This window comes from Mus musculus, chromosome 16, assembly GCF_000001635.26.
Source record: "Mus musculus strain C57BL/6J chromosome 16, GRCm38.p6 C57BL/6J".
NCBI lineage: Eukaryota > Metazoa > Chordata > Mammalia > Rodentia > Muridae > Mus > Mus musculus.
This window is the reverse complement of record NC_000082.6, coordinates 22,465,925-22,485,201: the sequence shown is the minus strand read 5'-3', so window position 1 is coordinate 22,485,201 and position 19,277 is coordinate 22,465,925. Positions and strand designations below refer to the sequence as shown.

At 44.4% G+C, this 19,277-nt stretch overlaps 1 protein-coding gene across 6 annotated transcripts in view; it reads left to right on the top strand.

Moving 5' to 3' along the window:
• Positions 1-18,634, top strand: part of Dgkg (diacylglycerol kinase, gamma) — a 190,735-nt gene extending 172,101 nt beyond the window's left edge. For all 6 annotated transcript variants that reach the window (XM_017316851.2, XM_017316850.2, XM_030248917.1 and 3 more), the window contains 3 exons: positions 3,181-3,301; positions 5,776-5,836; positions 15,855-18,634. In XM_017316851.2, coding sequence (XP_017172340.1) covers positions 3,181-3,301; positions 5,776-5,836; positions 15,855-15,953 — 281 coding nt within the window. In that variant the 3' untranslated portion in view covers positions 15,954-18,634. The remainder of the gene's footprint in view (positions 1-3,180; positions 3,302-5,775; positions 5,837-15,854) is intronic.
• Positions 18,635-19,277: the final 643 nt, after the last annotated feature.

The window sequence follows — 19,277 nt, the reverse complement described above, 5'->3', positions numbered from 1 at the left end:
TAATAAGTCTCTTTAGGGAAAAAGACTTCTGTCCTGGGTCTTCCCCTTCCTTCTTTCCCTCTGTCCTGGGTCTGTCAACCCCATATATGACCATCTCTGTCCCTGGTATATTCTCCTCCCAAACCAGAAAAACAGCTTGACATTCAGCTATCTTTGAAACGTTCTCGATACCAATCTCCTTCAACTTAACCACTCAGCACTAGCTTCCCACACACCCCTGACCTCACAGTTCAATCTCAGCATTTTCTTCACCCCATTTTGTTTCTCCTTCTTAGACAAGACTCCTTCAGCAATAGAATACTTTGTATTGCCGGTTCCTAACACAGTGCCTAGAACTTTGCTGCTAACTCAATTTTGTGAATGGGTGAATGAATCCTGCTTAACTAAGGTGCATAGACATTCTATCTTAAACATTAATGGGTGGAGGAGTATAAAAGAAAATATGAACATGACACAATTGCCAAACGTTCTCTGAATCATTGGTACCCAAGGTAAAACAGACACCTGGTATACCAGATGTCCCAATTCTGGATTCTGTGTTCTAAACACAGAACCTAAATATTCACTGTTGTTTGTGCCTAGACACTGCCTTACATTCTGTTCTCTTTCATCTTAGTACCAGACTCAATGTATACATAAGTATCTCTGTGGTGGAAAAAGAAAAGAGGAGTTGGGTGATGACAGATTTTTTTTTAAGTATGACACAAAGAAAACTAAAACCTTGGGCTATTTATAGTTATCACACAAGAGAAGGGCCTTTATGCTTAGTTACTTTAGGAAAGAATGTAGAGTAGATATCTTTAAGACTTTCTCAGTAGGTATTCTAGAAAGTTGACAGAAAGATAATTAGGCAATGGTAGAAAGGACCAAGAGTAGCTAAATCCTGCAGCCAGGGTCAGGCTTAGGGCTAGGGTGACAGACAGGAGCCACCTTTGTTACACCTGAGACGGTAGAGTACATATGCAAAAGTAAGATGACAATAATATAATAAGCCCCTTCCCCAACATGTGTGCCAGCCCCTCCCCCACCTGCCCACTCCTGCTGGTGAGATCAGCCTTCATTACAGCTCTTCCAGAGCCAGGAAGCAAGGTACTGTGTGGGAAGTGATGGCTGTGAGGTGCTGTGTGGGAAGTGATAACAACTTTAAAGCCATTCAACAGGAAAATTTGTTAAAAGACCAAGACATTGTAAAGCTGAAACACTTGAGTCTATTAAGTCCCCTGTTCCTTGGAACATTTTGTTACCAGGGCATGTTTCAAGGAGGGAAAACACTGAGCCATTGAGCTCTGTCAGATACCAAAGCCTGGTATAAAGTGCAACATTTTCTAAGGCATCTGCTTCTGCCACTGTGCTGAATAACTTCTAAAAAGTTTTGCCTCCTCTTCTCGTCTTGTCTTGTCTCATCTCGTCTTGTCTTGTCTCATCTCGTCTTGTCTCTCCTCTGCTCTGCTCTCCTCCCTTCCCTTTCCCTCCGCTCCCCTCTCTCCCCCTCCTCCACTCCCTTTCCTCCCGTCCTCTTTCCTCCCTTTCATCCCCTCCTTTCCTCTCCTATCACAGCACAATGCCCTTGGCCTCCCTACCCCTAGAAGCAGTCTATTACATTTCTCTTCCTCCTCCTCCCTCATTATCTGCATCTTCTTCTCTTGCTTTCTCCCACCTTGCCTCCCGCCCCTCCCATAGCCTATGCCATTTTCATAGACATTATTAGACCAGCACTAGAAGCTGAGGCTTTGCGGTGATTATTCAACCCTCTATAGTAAGGGAGCTAATTAAGTGCCTAGAGATTTAGACATTCATTGTCGATTAGCTCCAAACTCCTTCAGAGAGTCTCCAGCATTGTCCTAAAGAAGCCTTACCCTTTTATGTCTTCTTGTCCCAAGTCCAAGCGAAATGGAGAGCTTGGGGAGGCAGGGTGCCTTCAGGAGTGTGGAGAGAGGTGAACTTGAGGAGAATGGAGTGTGAATGGGTGTGGAGGGGAAAGCTGTGGGCTTTTCACAGATGACCCAGCTTGTATGTCCCTTGGCAGCAAATGACTCTCAGTGCTCATCAGTTTAGACTCCAGGGTTGACATGTTCACAGTCAGTCCAGTGCTTTGGTTTATTGTCTTCATTAGGTATAAAGACATCAATGGAGTGTTTTTTAAACAGTCGTCTTCTGAACAAAGAATTTCCTCACTACTCTTAAACAGCATATCTTTAGGGGACAAGAAGCTATTTGATAAAGAAAAAGTCTTGACGGAGTTTTTTCACTGGTGTCTATGAATGGAATCTGAGAAAATGCACTCTTCCATTGGCAAAGGGACTAGACTTTTTTTGGTTGTGAGCCTAGCCTTTAACGGCTGAGCCATCTCTCCAGCCCCTAGACTTTTTTTTTAAACTCTGCATCTTAATTTTGCTTCTGCTCTAATTACACAAACAGTGACATTTTAAGGTGAGTATTGGACCCAGCACCCAACATTACTCCTGCCATCATTCTCACAATGGAAAATGGAGGCAGAAACCCAAGCAAGATGGATCACTCCTCCCAGGCTGGAGATCAAAAGCTCTGGCCACCACTGTAGGCAATTGATCCTGTAGCATGGAGCCTGGGATTTGGGTTTCCTACCTGCTTTTCTACTGTGATCCGCAATGGCTTGAGGGAGGTGATATATGCTTCTCCTTTGCTTGGCTTATGATGGGGTATCCTGAAAGAGGCCCTTAAACCTCCTGAGGAGGTCCATGGAGGGTGGCTCACAAGCAGCTAAGCACGGGCCAAATTTGAGGTTACTTATCAGTCATCATTGGCAGAGTTAAAATGTTGCTCTGACGTTAAGGATTACAGACTCTTCAACATTCATTCCTATCCTATTCTCAACTCCATATGTCTCTAACTGCTCTGTTGGTAGATTTCAGGAATAGCTGATTTGCCATTTATAATAGTCTAGATTTGAAGGGGCTTCTTGATGTCAGCCTATTCATTAGATACATATTAATCTTCTAAATCAAAGCTTTTATATATTAAAAAAAACCTATAACTTGGGGTCTGCTTACAAGAAGATCCACCTTTTTTTTTTTTTTTTTTTTTGATGAAAGTGTCTGACTTAGTAGATGAGAGGGTTGGCCATCCAGGGACCAGACCTTCTAGACAGACTATCCTGAGTAAGAGAGATGACTGTCATGGTCTTTGTTGTTCACTCTGCAGACCTCAGCGATCAGCTCCTTGAAGTGGTGGGTCTAGAGGGAGCCATGGAGATGGGACAGATCTACACTGGCCTGAAGAGTGCGGGCAGGAGACTGGCCCAGTGCTCCTCTGTCACCATTAGGTAAGTCTCCTTGTGACACAGCATCTTCTGGGGCTTCCTTACCTCCATAAACATTCAGGCAGATAACAAAATAACTAGAAAGCTACCTTTGGATTTCAGGCTAAGGAAAATTGGGAAAAGAAGCTTGGTGGTAGTTACAAAGAGTGCTTTGATGATATTTTTTCACTGTTGTTGTATATGTATTTCCCCCAAATATCTGCTCAGCCCATGTGTTTATTTGAGTGTCTATGATTTCAGGGATAAACATTTGGTGTTGGATAAGCAATTGGTGTGCTCTTCCCCAGGGGAGTCTATTTCTCCTGCTCTCAGGATTCCTTAGTTGCCTGTAGCTCTTAGTAGGGTTGATGCCCCAGGAATTTCCCTCTACCCCCACCCCACCCCCATCCACATCAGCATGCCCATTGGTGTCCTCCTTGTTGAAGGAGTGGCTCTCCTGTCATTTCCAAGAGATATGATATCCACAGCAGATGCCTGTTCCTCTGGCTCTTGCGATCATTGTACCCCCTCTTCTGCCATGACCCCTGAGCCTCAGGTGGAGGAGTTGGGTTGGCATTATTTAAACAGGACACAATACTAGCATCAACAAGAGGGTCCAGCATAGCCTCTCCTCTAAACATTACCTGGTGAGATAACCAGTGCATACTGTAAAGTTCAGGGCCCCAGAAGTCCACTTCTTTGTCCTTTTCTCTTTATAGTTTTAAAATATTCGATGTATTCCAGGGGTCACAGCTGCTCTTCTGTGTGTGGATGATAGACCCTGCATGCCTTCATATGCTAAACCATTAACATCAACAAACTTCTTGTACTGACCAAGAGGGTTACAGGCTTTTGGGACATGGATGACCTGGCCAGCCAAGGCAGTTCTGGACTCTGTGGGGTCTGGTGGGGGTTTTTCTAACTTTAGTTCCCTCTAGTTACCTGTTTTGGTTTTTCTCCACTTCTTACCTAACCTGGCTGTTTGAGAAGTCTTTATTCCTTTGCTTCTCTCCCTTGTTACAGATCATATCTGTTGGGTTGCCTGGGGGATCTCCTAGAGGGGATGCTGGGGTAAAGGGATTCCCAGAGGCACTTGACTAAAGAATCTTTTCTCCCAGAAACTCTGAGCAGGAGTCAGCAGGAGCACAGTTGAGGAACCTGTTCTTGGTCCATCCATCATCATTAGGCCAGATCTCTCCTGAGGTCCCCGAGGGTCTGTCCCACAGTCCCCTTGTCAGAGATCCTATCTCTCTGGATTATCTGTCTCTTGTATTCCCAACACCGTATTCCCCTTTCTTTCAGAGCCGTTGCTGTGGTAGGACCCTTGTTTTCCAGATTGACCCCAGCAGCCCTTGTCCAGAATTCTAAAAATGACAAGGCCAGTTTGTCTGTAGAATATCACAGCCCTAGCTTTTATAGATTACAGAGAACACAGTGTCCTAGCTGCCAAGGAATTTAAAAAGTTAGGTATCCAGGGGGGTTTTCCAAGCAGCCAACAGATCTATTGCCAGATGGAAACAGGGGGATGAGCTAAAAGCCCCATCCTGCTAGCATACTTCAGATACTTCTCTATTCATAAGTATGCAAAGGCCTCCTTTTGCTCATTTTTTGTTTTATTATTAAATGTCTTGCTTTTATTATGAAATATAGTCAAAGTTCACCAGAGAATTATTGTATTGAAATAGTGTCTTCCCCTCTCGTTTTGTAATTTTCAAAATAGGGAAGCTATCTAACTCAGGTAAGGGCTTCCTGTCCAGTAGCTGGTGACTATTCACATGCCCTTGACCAGAGGCCTCTAAAGGACTGACCTCCTTACAAGGCATCGAAAGACAAGTTCTACAGAGTTCTACAGAGCCCACATGCCAGAGGAGCCTTTCCCAAGCAAGAGAGCAATATTTTCTCCTCAACCTCTCCCTTTACACTTGGAGTCACTATTCCTATGTCACTTTCCAAGCAAAGCACAGTGCATACAAACCCGGAGTAGCCTGCTTCTGGGAGTTGAGTGCCTATGATGATATCTTCTACAGCTTAGAGACGTTAACACTTAGATATGTTTCGACCACTCATTCAATGGGGGAGGGCAGGCCTTTTCCTACTCCAGAGTGGAGCTCAGCATGAGGGCTTTCCCTCTGGCTGGTCTCTGGGCTGAGGAGGACTGCTCAGCAGTGGGGCTGCCATGTTTACTGGCCAGTTTTCCAGGTGGTTTTGGCTCTCAGTATGTCCACAGCATTTCTCAAAGTGAGGTCTGAAGACGGAAGCCAGAGAAATAAATGCCTATGGTAACTATGAATGCACAGGTCCCTAGGCCTGGCCCCAGACCAGCCACGTCCAGTTCCTGAGATGGGTTAAAGATTATATTTTTAGAAGTTCCCGTAGTCTCTGTGAACCCCTCTAAGTGAGCAAGTGATGTCTGCCCACTTCTTCTTCTGTGGTGGGAGTGATGATGGTTCTCCGGCGCTGAGGATCTCACTGTGGTTTCTTTGGTTTGGGGGTTCTAGGACTAACAAGCTTCTGCCGATGCAAGTAGACGGAGAGCCCTGGATGCAGCCACAATGCACGGTAAGTGAGCCAGTCTTGGGGGAGAGAGTGAGAAGAATGGTAATGTTTTACCCCTTGAACACACTGACTTGATATAAAAATCGCTGCGTCTCAACGTCAAAAACCAATAACCGCTGTAATCAGGCAGGATGGAGGGAATCTCTACTGCTTATGACTCTGATGAACCTGGGCTGAGAAAAACACATCCAGTCTTGTCCTGTGTCTGAAATCAGATGGCCAGAACATGACAGCAATGGCTCAGCATCCACAAGCACCACTGCTCTTGCAGAGTACTCTTGAGTTAGGTTCCCACCCACCCTCATCGTGTGGCTCAGGACTGTCTACAATTGCAACTTCCAGGAAATTCAACAACTTCCTTGGACACGTGCACGCATGTGCACACACTCACACATACCTTTAAATAATTAAAGCAAGTCATTTTTTTAAATGGAAGAGATCACATAGCTTTCCCATGTGGCTCGGTGATATCCGAAGACAGGGCCTTCCATATTCATTTAAATGCAAACACTGATTTTTGACTATACAAATCCTTCCCACATCCTCAGCACACCCACCCTCAAGGTTACTCTTCAAAAACTACTGCTCACTCTGAAAAATACTGTGAACTCCAAAAACTGGTAAGTAAGGAGGTATTAGCCTGTGTGGGTGTAGCAGGCATCACAGGTCTGCCAGCTAGGAGGGGATGGTTTGCCTTGGCTTGGTTTCCCTCTGAGGACTGAGCTCTGGGTGCAGGGCACCCTACCACTGAATGACGCTCAGCCTTTGAGGTTTTTTTGAAACAAGGTCTTGCCATGTAGCTTAGGTTGACCATGAGCTCATAGTTTGCCTCTGCCTCTGCCTCTGCCTCTGCCTCTGCCTCTGCCTCTGCCTCTCTGCCTCTCTGCCTCTCTGCCTCTCTGCCTCTCTGCCTCTCTGCCTCTCTGCCTCTCTGCCTCTCTGCCTCTCTGCCTCTCTGCCTCTCTGCCTCTCTGCCTCTCTGCCTCTCTGCCTCTCTGCCTCTCTGCCTCTCTGCCTCTCTGCCTCTCTGCCTCTCTGCCTCTCTGCCTCTCTGCCTCTCTGCCTCTCTGCCTCTCTGCCTCTCTGCCTCTCTGCCTCTCTGCCTCTCTGCCTCTCTGCCTCTCTGCCTCTCTGCCTCTCTGCCTCTCTGCCTCTCTGCCTCTCCTCTGCCTCTGCCTCTCTGCCTCTGCCTCTGCCTCTGCCTCTCTGCCTCTCTGCCTCTGCCTCTCTGCCTCTGTCTCTCTGCCTCTGTCTCTCTGCCTGTGCCTCTCTGCCTCTGTCTCTCTGCCTCTGTCTCTCTGCCTCTGTCTCTCTGCCTCTGCCTCTCTGCCTCTCTGCCTCTGCCTCTCTGCCTCTCTGCCTCTCTGCCTCTCTGCCTCTCTGCCTCTGCCTCTCTGCCTCTCTGCCTCTCTGCCTCTCTGCCTCTCTGCCTCTCTGCCTCTCTGCCTCTCTGCCTCTCTGCCTCTCTGCCTCTCTGCCTCTGTCTCTCTGCCTCTGCCTCTGCCTCTCTGCCTCTGCCTCTGCCTCTGCCTCTCTGCCTCTCTGCCTCTCTGCCTCTGCCTCTCTGCCTCTGCCTCTCTGCCTCTGCCTCTCTGCCTCTGCCTCTCTGCCTCTCTGCCTCTCTGCCTCTCTGCCTCTCTGCCTCTGTCTCTCTGCCTCTGTCTCTCTGCCTCTCTCTGCCTCTCTCTGCCTCTCTGCCTCTCTCTCTGCCTCTCTCTGCCTCTCTGCCTCTCTGCCTCTCTGCCTCTCTGCCTCTCTGCCTCTCTCTGCCTCTCTCTGCCTCTGCCTCTCTCTGCCTCTGCCTCTGCCTCTGCCTCTGCCTCTCTGCCTCTCTGCCTCTGCCTCTCTGCCTCTGTCTCTCTGCCTCTCTCTGCCTCTCTCTGCCTCTCTGCCTCTCTGCCACTCTGCCTCTCTGCCTCTCTGCCTCTCTGCCTCTCTGCCTCTCTGCCTCTCTGCCTCTCTGCCTCTCTGCCTCCAGCCTGCTGGGGCTCTAGGCATGAGCCGCCAATGCCACCACACCATGAGTCCACACTGGTGATTTAAACGTCTGAAGTATATCTTTTAGCCCTTCTGGAGGCTAAAATCCCAAATCAACGTCTTAGCGAGGCTGGTTTCTGGTGTGGTCTGAATCCACCGAAACTAGTGTCCTTAGACATAGAGCAGGAGCCACAGAGCACACATATACAGAGGGACAATCTTGTGAAAGTACAATGGGAAGATATCAGGTTGGCTGCAAGTTAGAAGATGATTCTTAAAACACACACCTAAACCGGGCAGTGGTGGTGCATGTCTTTAATCCCAGCACTCGGGAGACAGAGGCAGGCAGATATCTGAGTTTGAGGCCAGCCTGGTCTACAGAGTAAGTTCCAGGACAGCCAGGGCTATACAGAGAAACCCTGTCTCGAAAACCCCAAAAAACCAAAAACAAACAAACAAAAACCCCAAAACCCACACACCTAACATATATTAAGTATGTTATATGTTATACACATATATATGTTATAGTTTATATGTTATAATGCTATGTATTATATTCATATATATGTTGTGTGTTATATATGCATTGTATATAATTTTATTATACATTGGTGATAAATACTATCCTTTACCAAGCATAAGAAATTGAATAAATAATAATAATGCTAATAATAATAATAATGCTAAACACAGTAAAATCTTGGACTGGTTCTTTCAACCAGGCAAATCTCATTTTAGAAGGAAAAAGCTGGTATAAGGAATATTAAGGTGTAAAAAATTCTAACTAGTATAATATAAAACTTTAAGGTATATGGGTAATGGTATTATTTAATTATAAAATAATGTGTGATTTTTATTCTAATCACTGGACAAAAATTGAAAAAAAATCCAACCATTAATGAAATAGAAAATGCTTACAAAGACTTATATACAAAATGATCTCAAAACAAATGAACTTATCAGGAAACGGGGCTCAGGAGACTCTACCCCTCCCTGAGGATCAATATACAGGTAGTGGTTTCTGGTGGAAGGCAAAACATTGTGCATAGTCAATGGAAAGTTGCCTGTGCACTGTAGATAACTCCTCACTATGCCCTGTAAGAAGTCCTCATTAGACTTGGCGGTCCACACAAACAAAAGGCACGGAAGGAGAAGGGAAACTAGCTGGAAGAAGATCTGTGGAACTGAGAGAGGACAAGAGAGCATTGTGGGGTGAATATAATTAAAGTATATTACACACATGTATGGACATATCATAATGAGGGCTGCAGACAGCATTCAGTAAAGTGCATGCCACACAGCATCGCAACCCGAGTTTGGATCCCGGGCACCTATAACAGCCTGCTATTAAAACGCATGTCTGTAACCTGACTGCTGGGGAATCAGAGACAAGAATCCCTGGAACTCTCCAGCCAGCCCAGCCAGCCAAACGGTAAGCCGTGGACTCAGTGACAGACTCTGTCTCAAAAAGATAGGATAGAGAGTGACAGAAAATACTGATAGCAACCCTGGACCTCCACAGGCATGAGTACACACACACACACACATTACAAGCATATGTCCACATATGTATACTTTATCTCTTGCATACCCCACGAACACAAAAGAGCGAAAGTGACTGAAAAATTATACCTAAAAATAGAACACTATGAAGTAATATGACTGGAAAAGAATATGTTGTAAAAAGTCAAGCCAAAATATAGGTAGGTCAGTAAAATATATCAAAAGGATCATTCAACCCTGAGGACACATTATGGGAATGAAAAAGGAAACCTGCTTTCATTGATTTAGAGATAGAATTTACATGGTAATGTAAATAATGTAAATAGATGACTAAAATCATTCAATCACATTTCTTTTTTTGTTTGTTTGTTTTTTGTTTTTTGTTTTGTTTTGTTTTTCGAGACAGGGCTTCTCTGTGTAGCCCTGGCTGTTCTGGAACTCACTCTGTAGACCAGACTGGCCTCGAACTCAGAAATCCACCTGCCTCTGCCTCCCAAGTGCTGGGATTAAAGGTGTGTGCCACCACGCCCGGCTTCACATTTCTTTTCTTTTTTGAAAGATTAATTTTAACTTTAAATATGTTTGTGTGTGTATGGTATGTACAGGTGTGTGTGTGTGTGTGTGTGTGTGTGTGTGTGTGTGTGTGCATGTGAGTGCAGGTGTCCACACAGGCCAGAAGAGGGCAGTGGATCCCCTTGAGGCTGGAGTTACAGGTGGTTGTGAGCTGTGTATGGATGCTGGGCACTGAACTAGGGTCCTTTGTAGGAACAATAAGGCATCTCTTCAGCCCAGCATTTCTTTTATTTGTTAGTTAGTTAGTTAGTTAGTTAGTTAGTTAGTTAGTTTAGTTAGTTTTGTCTTAAAGCAAGGTCTCCCTGTGTAGCCATAGATGGCCCAGAACTGCTATGTATACCAGGCTGGCCTCAAACTCACTGAAATCTACCTGCCTCCTAAATACAGGGATTAAAGGAGTGAGTTGCCATATTTGGCAACATTTTTTTTTTAAATAGAGATTCATAGAATACTAGGACTAGCTAAATGGTGGTGGCCATTTAATCCTAGCACTCCAGAGGCAGAGGCCAGAGGATCTCTGAGTTTGGGGCCAGCTTGGTCTATAGAACGAGTTCCACGACAAACAGGGCTATACAGGCAAACTCTGTCTCAAAATACTTACATACACACATTCATACATACACACATGCTAGAACTAGAAAGAAACCCCTTCAAAATAATAAAAACTTTCTGTCAAACCAATAATAAATATTTTTCTAAATACAAAAACTTCAGAAAAATTCCCATTAAACCCATTAGACAAGAAAAAAATGTAATCTATACAAAATATAACATAAATGTACATATTTGGGAAACAATCAAAACTGTCATTATTGCTAGGGATTGGGACCACAGAAAGCTCAAGAAACCAGTGGGAAACCTCATAACATAAATTATTTCAGCAAAGTCTTCCAGGAAAGTAGACAAAAGTGAAAGCTTTCCTATATCCCAGCAGCAACCAATCCAATGAATCTACTAGAAAAAAATATTATAGCAACAAGTTATAAGATAGACAGCTGAACTGTGGGCAATGAATGAAGAGACATATAAGATTTAAACAGTTTTAGAAATTGAATATGTAAACCTTCCTAGTTTCTTTTCCTGTTTTGGTGATAAAACACCCTGACAAGAGCAACTTAGGGAGAAAGTTAATTCAGTTCGCAGTTCCAGGTTACAGTCTATCCTAGTGGGGAAGTCACCGAGGCAGGAGCAGATGGCATGCAGACTAGTGCTCAGATGACCAAGACCCGGCCTGAGAAATGGTACCACCAGAATGGCCAGAGTGGGCAGGGCTTCCAAGCTCTGTTTATCAAGACAACCCTCCACATGTCAACCCGATCCAGACAACCTGTCAGCTTTTCTGGAATGCATCTTGAACCACGTATTAGGAAGAACTGAGGCTGGCTCAGCAGTTAAGAGTGCTTGCTGTTATGCAGTGGACTCAGGTTTGGTTCCCAGCACCCACATGGTGGCTTCCAACCATCTATAACTCCAGTTCCTAGAGATGCAGTGCCTTCTATGTGGTTTTGTGGGTACTACATGCACATAGTGTGCAGACACAGAGGCAAAACACTCATAAACATACAATTAAATCAATCTTAAAAATAGAGACACAAATGTCTAAGAGTAGCAATTTCTACTTCATGCAGCATAACAAAAAGTAGATTTTTCATGAAAGTCCAACCTTTAATGAGGAGGTTGAAAACTGACTTCATGAGTTTCAGTGTTTCACCTGCATGTACGCATGTGCACTGTGTGCATGCCTGGTGTCTTCAGAGGGCAGGAAATGATACCTGATCACCTGGAACTGGAGTTACAGGGAGTGGTAACCCCATGTGGGTGTAGAAAACAGAACCCATGTCCTCTGCAAGAGCAGCAACTGTTCATACCACTGGACCATGTCTTGAAAAGTTTTAAATATGCTACATGACATTCACCAAATGGAATAATTTTTAGATATTGGAAATATAATTTCATAAAATGTTATGGGCTGGGAGTGTAGTACAGTGGGCAGATGTTGTTCTAACATATGCAAGGCCCAGGCTCACGCTCCAGCACTAAGATAAATTAATTAATTAAAAAGGCAAATTTTAATTCTAAATTAAATATTGACATTAAAGCACTGACAAAATAATATCAAAACACAGTAGATTTAGTGGCTGATTTTAATTTTAGTCAAAACATGCAAGTGTAAAAATAAACTAAAGAAGTGCACCAAGAAAATAAGTTATCTGTGTGATTTTTAAACTTTTGTTTTATAAATTCTTAAAAATGAACAGGTATCTGTTTATATATAGAAACATTGTCTTAGAATTCTGTTGTTGTGAAGAGACACCATGACCAAGGCAACTCTTACAAGGATATCATTTAATTGGGTTGGCTTACAGTTTCAGAGGTTCAGTCCATCATCAACATGGCAGCATCCGGGCAGACATCATGCTGGTGAAGGAGCTGAGTTCTTCATCTTGATCCCAAGGCAGCAGCAAGAGAGTCTCCTTTGCAGGCAGCCAGGAGGAGGGTTGCATCCACACTGGGTGGAACCTGAGCATACGAGGAGATCTCAAAGTCTATCTACACAGTGACACACTTCCTCCAGCAAGGCCACATCTCCTAATACTGCTACTTCCCATGGGCCAAGCATATTCAAAACACCACAATCATATACCCATACATAAAATATGTATTTATTAAGAATGTTAGCCTTACTCTGTGCTGTAAAATAGCATCTTGTGCTTCACTACCAGTTAGGTGGTTTCATTGCTCACACTATAATCCCAGCATTGAGGATGTGGAGGCAGGAGGATCACAAGTTCAAGGTAATTGTCAGCTACATAATGGGTTTGAGGCTAGCCTGGGATGCATGGGACTCCCTCTCAAAAAGCAAAATTTTAAAAGATTCTCCTTTTAAAGCTGAATAAGAGCTAAATCATTAAGTTAAAATGATCACACTTCTTCAACCCAGTAGCTTCCAAACTTGAGTGCATGTGTGAATTACTGAGATGGGGGCTAAAATTCATGTGACTGGAACATCTCTCAGAGTTCTAACCGAGTAGGTTTTCCTGACAAATTCCAGGGAGATGGTGTTTACTGCAGGATCAGGGACCAAAGCTTGAGAACTACGATGAAATTCAACTTCCCACACATCAGTAAGCCTCACTTGGAGTAGCATGGCTTGCCCTTACTACATCTGAAGCCTATCTTAGCTCCTTTTTTGTTACTATGAAATGTTTTAAGGAAATCATCTTCAGGGAGAGTGGGTTTATTCTGGTTCAAAGTTTAAGAGTACAGTCAGGGCAACAGGAACTTGAAACGACTGTTCACCTGGCATCTACAGTCAGGAGAAAAAGATGAACCACACTGCCCTGCTTAGCTTCCTTCTCCATTTACACAGTCTAGGATCCCAGCCAGGCTATGGTGCCCTGCCCCCCACACATGATGTGCAGGGCTTGCCTCCTTAATTAACATAATCAGGAAACTTGATTCTAGATTCTGCCAAGTTGATCATTGACTGTCCCTATTTCAAAGGCCTCTCATGCTAGGAAACTCTTCTGAAAGAGGATTTCAAGATCTTGGAGAACTGAGAAAAATCCAAAGTTTTAAAAATGATCGTACAAACTCTGACAGCCCAGCCCCCTTCTATGATTACTTTAAGAAGGAAAATTATCTTAACTTTTCGAATATCGCAGAAACCATTTCAGATCTTTCAGGTCCATGCCCTTCTGCCCTCCAGCTGACCAGGACAGGCCTGGAGTGCCTCCCTTGTGATTTACAGTGGATTCACACTCCATTTGCTCTTAGATGGAAATATCCAGAATGGATTCCCAAGGCTCTTTGTTTCTTTTGAAGTCATAAAATGTGATGATTTTTCAGGAACTGGGTCTGTAAAGCCAATCTCTTACACAAGTGAGACTTAGAATTTTGCTCCATTAAAGGAGAAATCACAAGTTGTGGTAGTCTTGTGAACTTCGAACTATGACACAGGAATACTGGATCAACAGAACACTTCACAGTGGAGCCCATCTCTGTCTGTCTTGTTGTGAATCTCAGAGACTGAATTTCCAGGCCAGTTACTAAGTGAGTTTAGTCTGAGCTTTAGCTACAGAAATGTAGTTAAAGTCAGGGTTGAAAAGGTGGGTGTAACTACATCAAACTCTCTCCTCATCAGACTCTTGACTGCTTTAACCATATACCCTCCTAACTTAAGGATAAAAGTCTGATACCATTTTTACTCAAAATGAGGATATGATTTCATATGTCTCTTAGTTACCTGTAGTAATAAAATCCTCAAACATGACCAAATTATCACGTAAAAGAGGCATTCCAGCCGGGCGTGGTGGCGCACGCCTTTAATCCCAGCACTTGGGAGGCAGAGGCAGGTGGATTTCTGAGTTCGAGGCCAGCCTGGTCTACAGAGTGAGTTCCAGGACAGCCAGGGCTACACAGAGAAACCCTGTCTTGAAAAACCAAAAAAAAAAAAAAAAAAGAAAAAGAAAAAGAAAAAGAAAAAGAAAAAAGTTAGCCTCATCCCTTTTCTTCTCTTGTTCGTCAGCCGTGTTCTGAGCTTCTGACTACCTCCCAGGAGCCCAGTCTCATCATTCCCTTTGAAAGCCCTGTGTCAGCCAGCCGTCCAGTCTCCCTCATCCCACGTCCTGTGCTCTCAGCTCAGCCTGCTCCTACAAGGTTCTTCTGCCCCATGCGTTCTTTCTCTCCTTTACCTCACCTACAGATCGTAAGGGCCTCCCTGTTCCCCTCAGGCCTTCCTTGCTTCGTACTTATATGTTTTAGACACCATGGCTAATCCTACATTCATTTATAATAGATGATGGGTTTTCTCTTCAGTGATTCTTCTTCTTCCTCTATGGTCACGCAGTCACTTTCAATCGTATGGCAAAAACTACAGAAATTAGGTTCTTAGAGAGACAGACTTCCGGATTCTGTTTCCTTTGGCATCTGCTCTCTTTCTCTCCGGTATAAACCTAGTCGTTTCCTTCTGTGTTACTGTTTACAGTGGGGTTTCATTGACAGTCATCTGTCACGTGATCTCTGTGTAAAGAAATTGTATCAATGTTACCCTCACTTTGAAGTCTGACAAGCACTGTTCTCTCAATGATGAATTATTTGTCCACAGTTCTGAACCAAAGAAACAGAAGTACCCGGCCTCACTCACACCCAAGTCTTTGAATCCTAAGTACTTCCTGTTCTCCTACAGACCGCCCACTCTGAAATCTATCATACTTGATAAATGTCGGCGGAATGATCATGCAGGTCATTGGTGTGGGTGCATCACCAGGCTGCATTCAAGTAGGAATTAAGCATTTTGAAACCATGTATATAATTAACAGAATGTTTACAGGATAAAGTCAAAATCATATATATATATATATGTATAATAAAAGCTTATCTAAGAAAATAGGGTTGACCTAGAGTCTAAGACGAGGGAATACATCTAAGGGCCTCATTTGGGAACTGTCTAATGAGGGTTCTTGGCCAGAGGTTAAACTGAAGCCTCCAGGTCAGCTGGTTGACATACGTCTGCTGCCTGGACTGAAATCGGGCCTGGGAGCATGGCGAGCTATGTCCCCACCCCACCATGTGACCTTCGACTAAGATAAGTCTCTGCCGGAGTTCTGGGCTCCTCTTCCTTATCCATCCTACAGAGTGGTGAACGAGAAGGTTCCTGAGGTCTCCTCTGACTGTGACATTCTGACAGTCTATGAATAGCAAGGACACAGGACAGGTGCGAGCTGATTGCCACGTGGGAAGCTCACACCTGTCTCTCCCCGGTGTTTCCGCCCCTCACTTCCAGCCGTGCCAAACTCCAGGCTCTGTCAGGGTCAAGTTGCCAATTTTGAAACTGTTCAAGGACAGTTGTCCTTCTGCGTGAGGCTCCTTTGAGCCCAAACTGGCCTTCTCTCTACTCTGCAACTCACTCTGCCCGAAGTTACTAGACTGTACGTTACCACTAATTGATCTCTGTTTCCTCTTTCAGATTAAAATCACTCACAAAAACCAGGCACCTATGATGATGGGGCCTCCCCAGAAGAGCAGCTTTTTTTCTCTGAGGAGGAAAAGCCGTTCAAAAGACTAAACAATATGCCAAACACCAGCTCTACTGAGAAAGGAAAGAAGAATCTACACACACACACACACACACACACACACACACACACACACACACCTGTAACCAGAGGAAGCCAAGCCACCTTCCAGAGGAAAGTGCAATCCTGCCATGCAGTCTACCTGTTTTGAAAATGGATCCACTCTTAACAGAGCCAATACCCATGAAATATTCCAAATGGACTCAGGGCCCACGAAGATGGGTTGGCTCATGCAGCAACTTTCACATTCCCACAGGCTTTGGGTAGACTTTGAGCCTGCAGGAGAAATCTCCCTTTTTCTGTGCCACACTCCTGTAAGGCTCCAGGTTGTAGGTTTCCTGCCTACAGCAAGATCGGATGTGGTCAAGGGAAAGAGCTCCAACCCAGAAACCTTGCACAAAAGTCCTTCTGTATAAAAACAAAACAGCCCACAGCTCTGCAAGCAGAAGCCTTGGCAGGGCTCGGCGAGCACAGGATGGTTGCTTTGCTGTCCTTCAAGTAACAGCTCCCCCCTTAACTTGCAGGGGAAAGCCAAGAAGCTGTGGAAAGCCGTTTCCATTCTTGGTTCCCTCTGCTGTCCATGGGTACTTGTTCGCTTCCTGAAGCATCTCTTGGTGGCTGTTTTGCTTAGAGAGCAAACAAGGCTGCCCGGGCAGCGTGCTTTAGATGTGGTATTTATTTTCATAGTTCCTATGAACACTTGGGAGGAAGAGCTGAGAAAGTGGACTTTATTTTTCAAATTTGATGTCATAATATTGTGTAAAAAGGAAAGAAACAGAAAAAAAAAAAAAAAAACACTCCCAGTATTCCCCACTCCTCACTACCATACAAGCCAAAGTGTGTCACTTTGAATCCCAAGCCCTGGTGGCAGAGACGATGGGGGTATGGGTTTGGGGGGACTTTGCTGGGAAAACCAGGAGACTGTTACGGGACTCCCTGTTTGCACATCTCACTCTCACAGTGTGGCAGAGGGGCCTTCTGATGGTCTTCTCTACATACCTATGTAGCGTATTTGTTTATATATAATATATAAATATTTATTTACTGCTGGACTTTTCCTGATTAGAAATAAACATAGTGTGGGAACAGGACATGGGAAAGAAAAAAGAAGAAGGCCCTTACTCTTCCACTGTCGTTTGCTTGTAGAGACACATTTCTCTGGCTGGTTTCAAGGTTTATGAGAATTATCTACATCCGGGGAGCAACTATGAACACGTGCTGTTCAAGCCTCATTCCCCCCCCCCCATTGGTTGATAAGGAAACTGAGTTGTGGAAAAGTTAAAGACTTCTCCATTTTATTGTGGATAAGGAGGTTTGACTGTAAATGTTACTAAGAAGGTCACTAACAAACAGAAGAACCTGCATCTGGGGAAAGGGTTATTTCTTGTCACTGAGGATTGGTCGATGTTGGATCTAGGTTCCCAGCAAGGAACCATCTTATAGCCTGTGTGTGGATGGAGCAAGCCCACACAAGAAAATGGGAGGTGGAGAATTGAGCTAACTTCCAAGTGCTTTATGGCTTGTCCTACATGGAGAGAAGTTGGCCTGATGTTAAAGGCACCAGACAGATCAATTGATTGAACTACTATGTCATCTCATCATGTCACCGATCTTCTTGCTTTGGATACCTTCCTGGGTACATCTGTGACTTCTGTAAGATGTTGCCAACCAGAACAGAAGAGTTTTGGCCCTGCTCAGTGGGCTTCAGTCAGCTGGTGCCAGCATCTTCCTCCTCTCTGGAGGGCAACTCTATACAGCATCACTGGTAGAAAGCAACAGTTGCCTCAGGCCCCTGGCTCCCCTGGACCTTCATTTCTGTCTCAAATTTCTTAAGAGGAAATCCAGGCCCAGTTTGACATCACTCCACTGAGCTGCCTCCAGTCTTGCCATAGCCAAGGAAGGGAATATGAAGAATCTGTACAAGTTGAGCCCACCTCGGAAGGAAGCACTCTCAACTAGAATCCAGGGCTGAGACTTGGAACCCTCCTGCTCAGCAAACATGCTTCTACTGAGCAAGGGAGACACCAGGCCACATAAAGAGCATACTGGTGGGATGCCTAGAGATGTGACCAGCCAGCTCCGGAGTAATAGCAAGCACTACTTTGGAAGACAATTGATTCAGAAACTGAGGCAGATTCAACTTCAAGGTCACGGATTCTAAAAATTTCACAGAAGTGTTTGTATATGTTTCAGCTCTGACCCCCACGAGGTCACAGATGTTGAGACAATACTATCAGTAGGTAAAACGGACTCACGAGTCTCTCGATGGGGCCCTGCAGAGGTTAAATGTTTCTTGAGAAACACAGCCCAGTTCTTTTCAAAGGCACAGAGTATAAAATGTGGCATTGCACTTCTAATTTGTTGTTGTTTAATCTTACCTTACAAATCATCTTTTAAACACCATGGCTGTGGTTTCTTATTGTGTAGTGCATCATCCAAGTGACTCCCACACCAAGCTCTACGGCTAGCCAGCAAAGTATTATTATTTCCACCTTGCAGAGGAGAGGGGGGGGGGCTTACTGGTGTTTAGTAGCTTCTTCAAGCTCCGTGGTCAAGGGAGAGCCTAGTCTCTCCTCTCTTCTCCTGCTCATATTCTTCTCACGCTGCAGACTTGTTCTCACCTGCCTTCCTGCTTCCGCCCCACTAGCAATAAAAACAATGAAACCGGAAACGTTTGGTGCACCTTGTCGCTGGGCTGGTGGGTTAGGAGCCGTGGTTCAGTGTGGTGTGGTTTTCATGGGGTTTCCCCGGTGAGTTGGGAACGGAGAGAGAATTTGTAGAAAGATTATATTCAGGTCACAGACCAACTCCTCTCAAGAGAGTTCATTCTACAGATGGAAAAAATACGTTAAATTCCCAAATAAATTAGGAAATACTTGGCAGAACCTTACAGAGCCTCCAGACTGGCATTATATAACATGCATATATATATATATATATATATATATATACACACATATGCACATTATATAAGGTGACATAGTACTTAATGTGCTGTATATATTATGTAAATTACATATTTGTGAGTAATCATGGTAAATATAGAGACCTACTAATCACTTTTTTACACATATTCAGTGACAGATTAGAAAGTTGCTTTGCCAGAGAGTCTTAAAACTTACTCTCTCCTGCTGCTTTGGTTCCAACTCCTGCCAAAAATAATTACATCAACCTTCCCCATCTCTAGCCCCCTCTTCTCTTAGCCAAAACCCTCAGTTACTTTCTGTCCCAGCTAGGCTGTGCCTTCCTTAATACTACCACAATCAGAAGACATAAAAATACAGAGTCCTGTGGATAAGCAGGATCTAGACTGA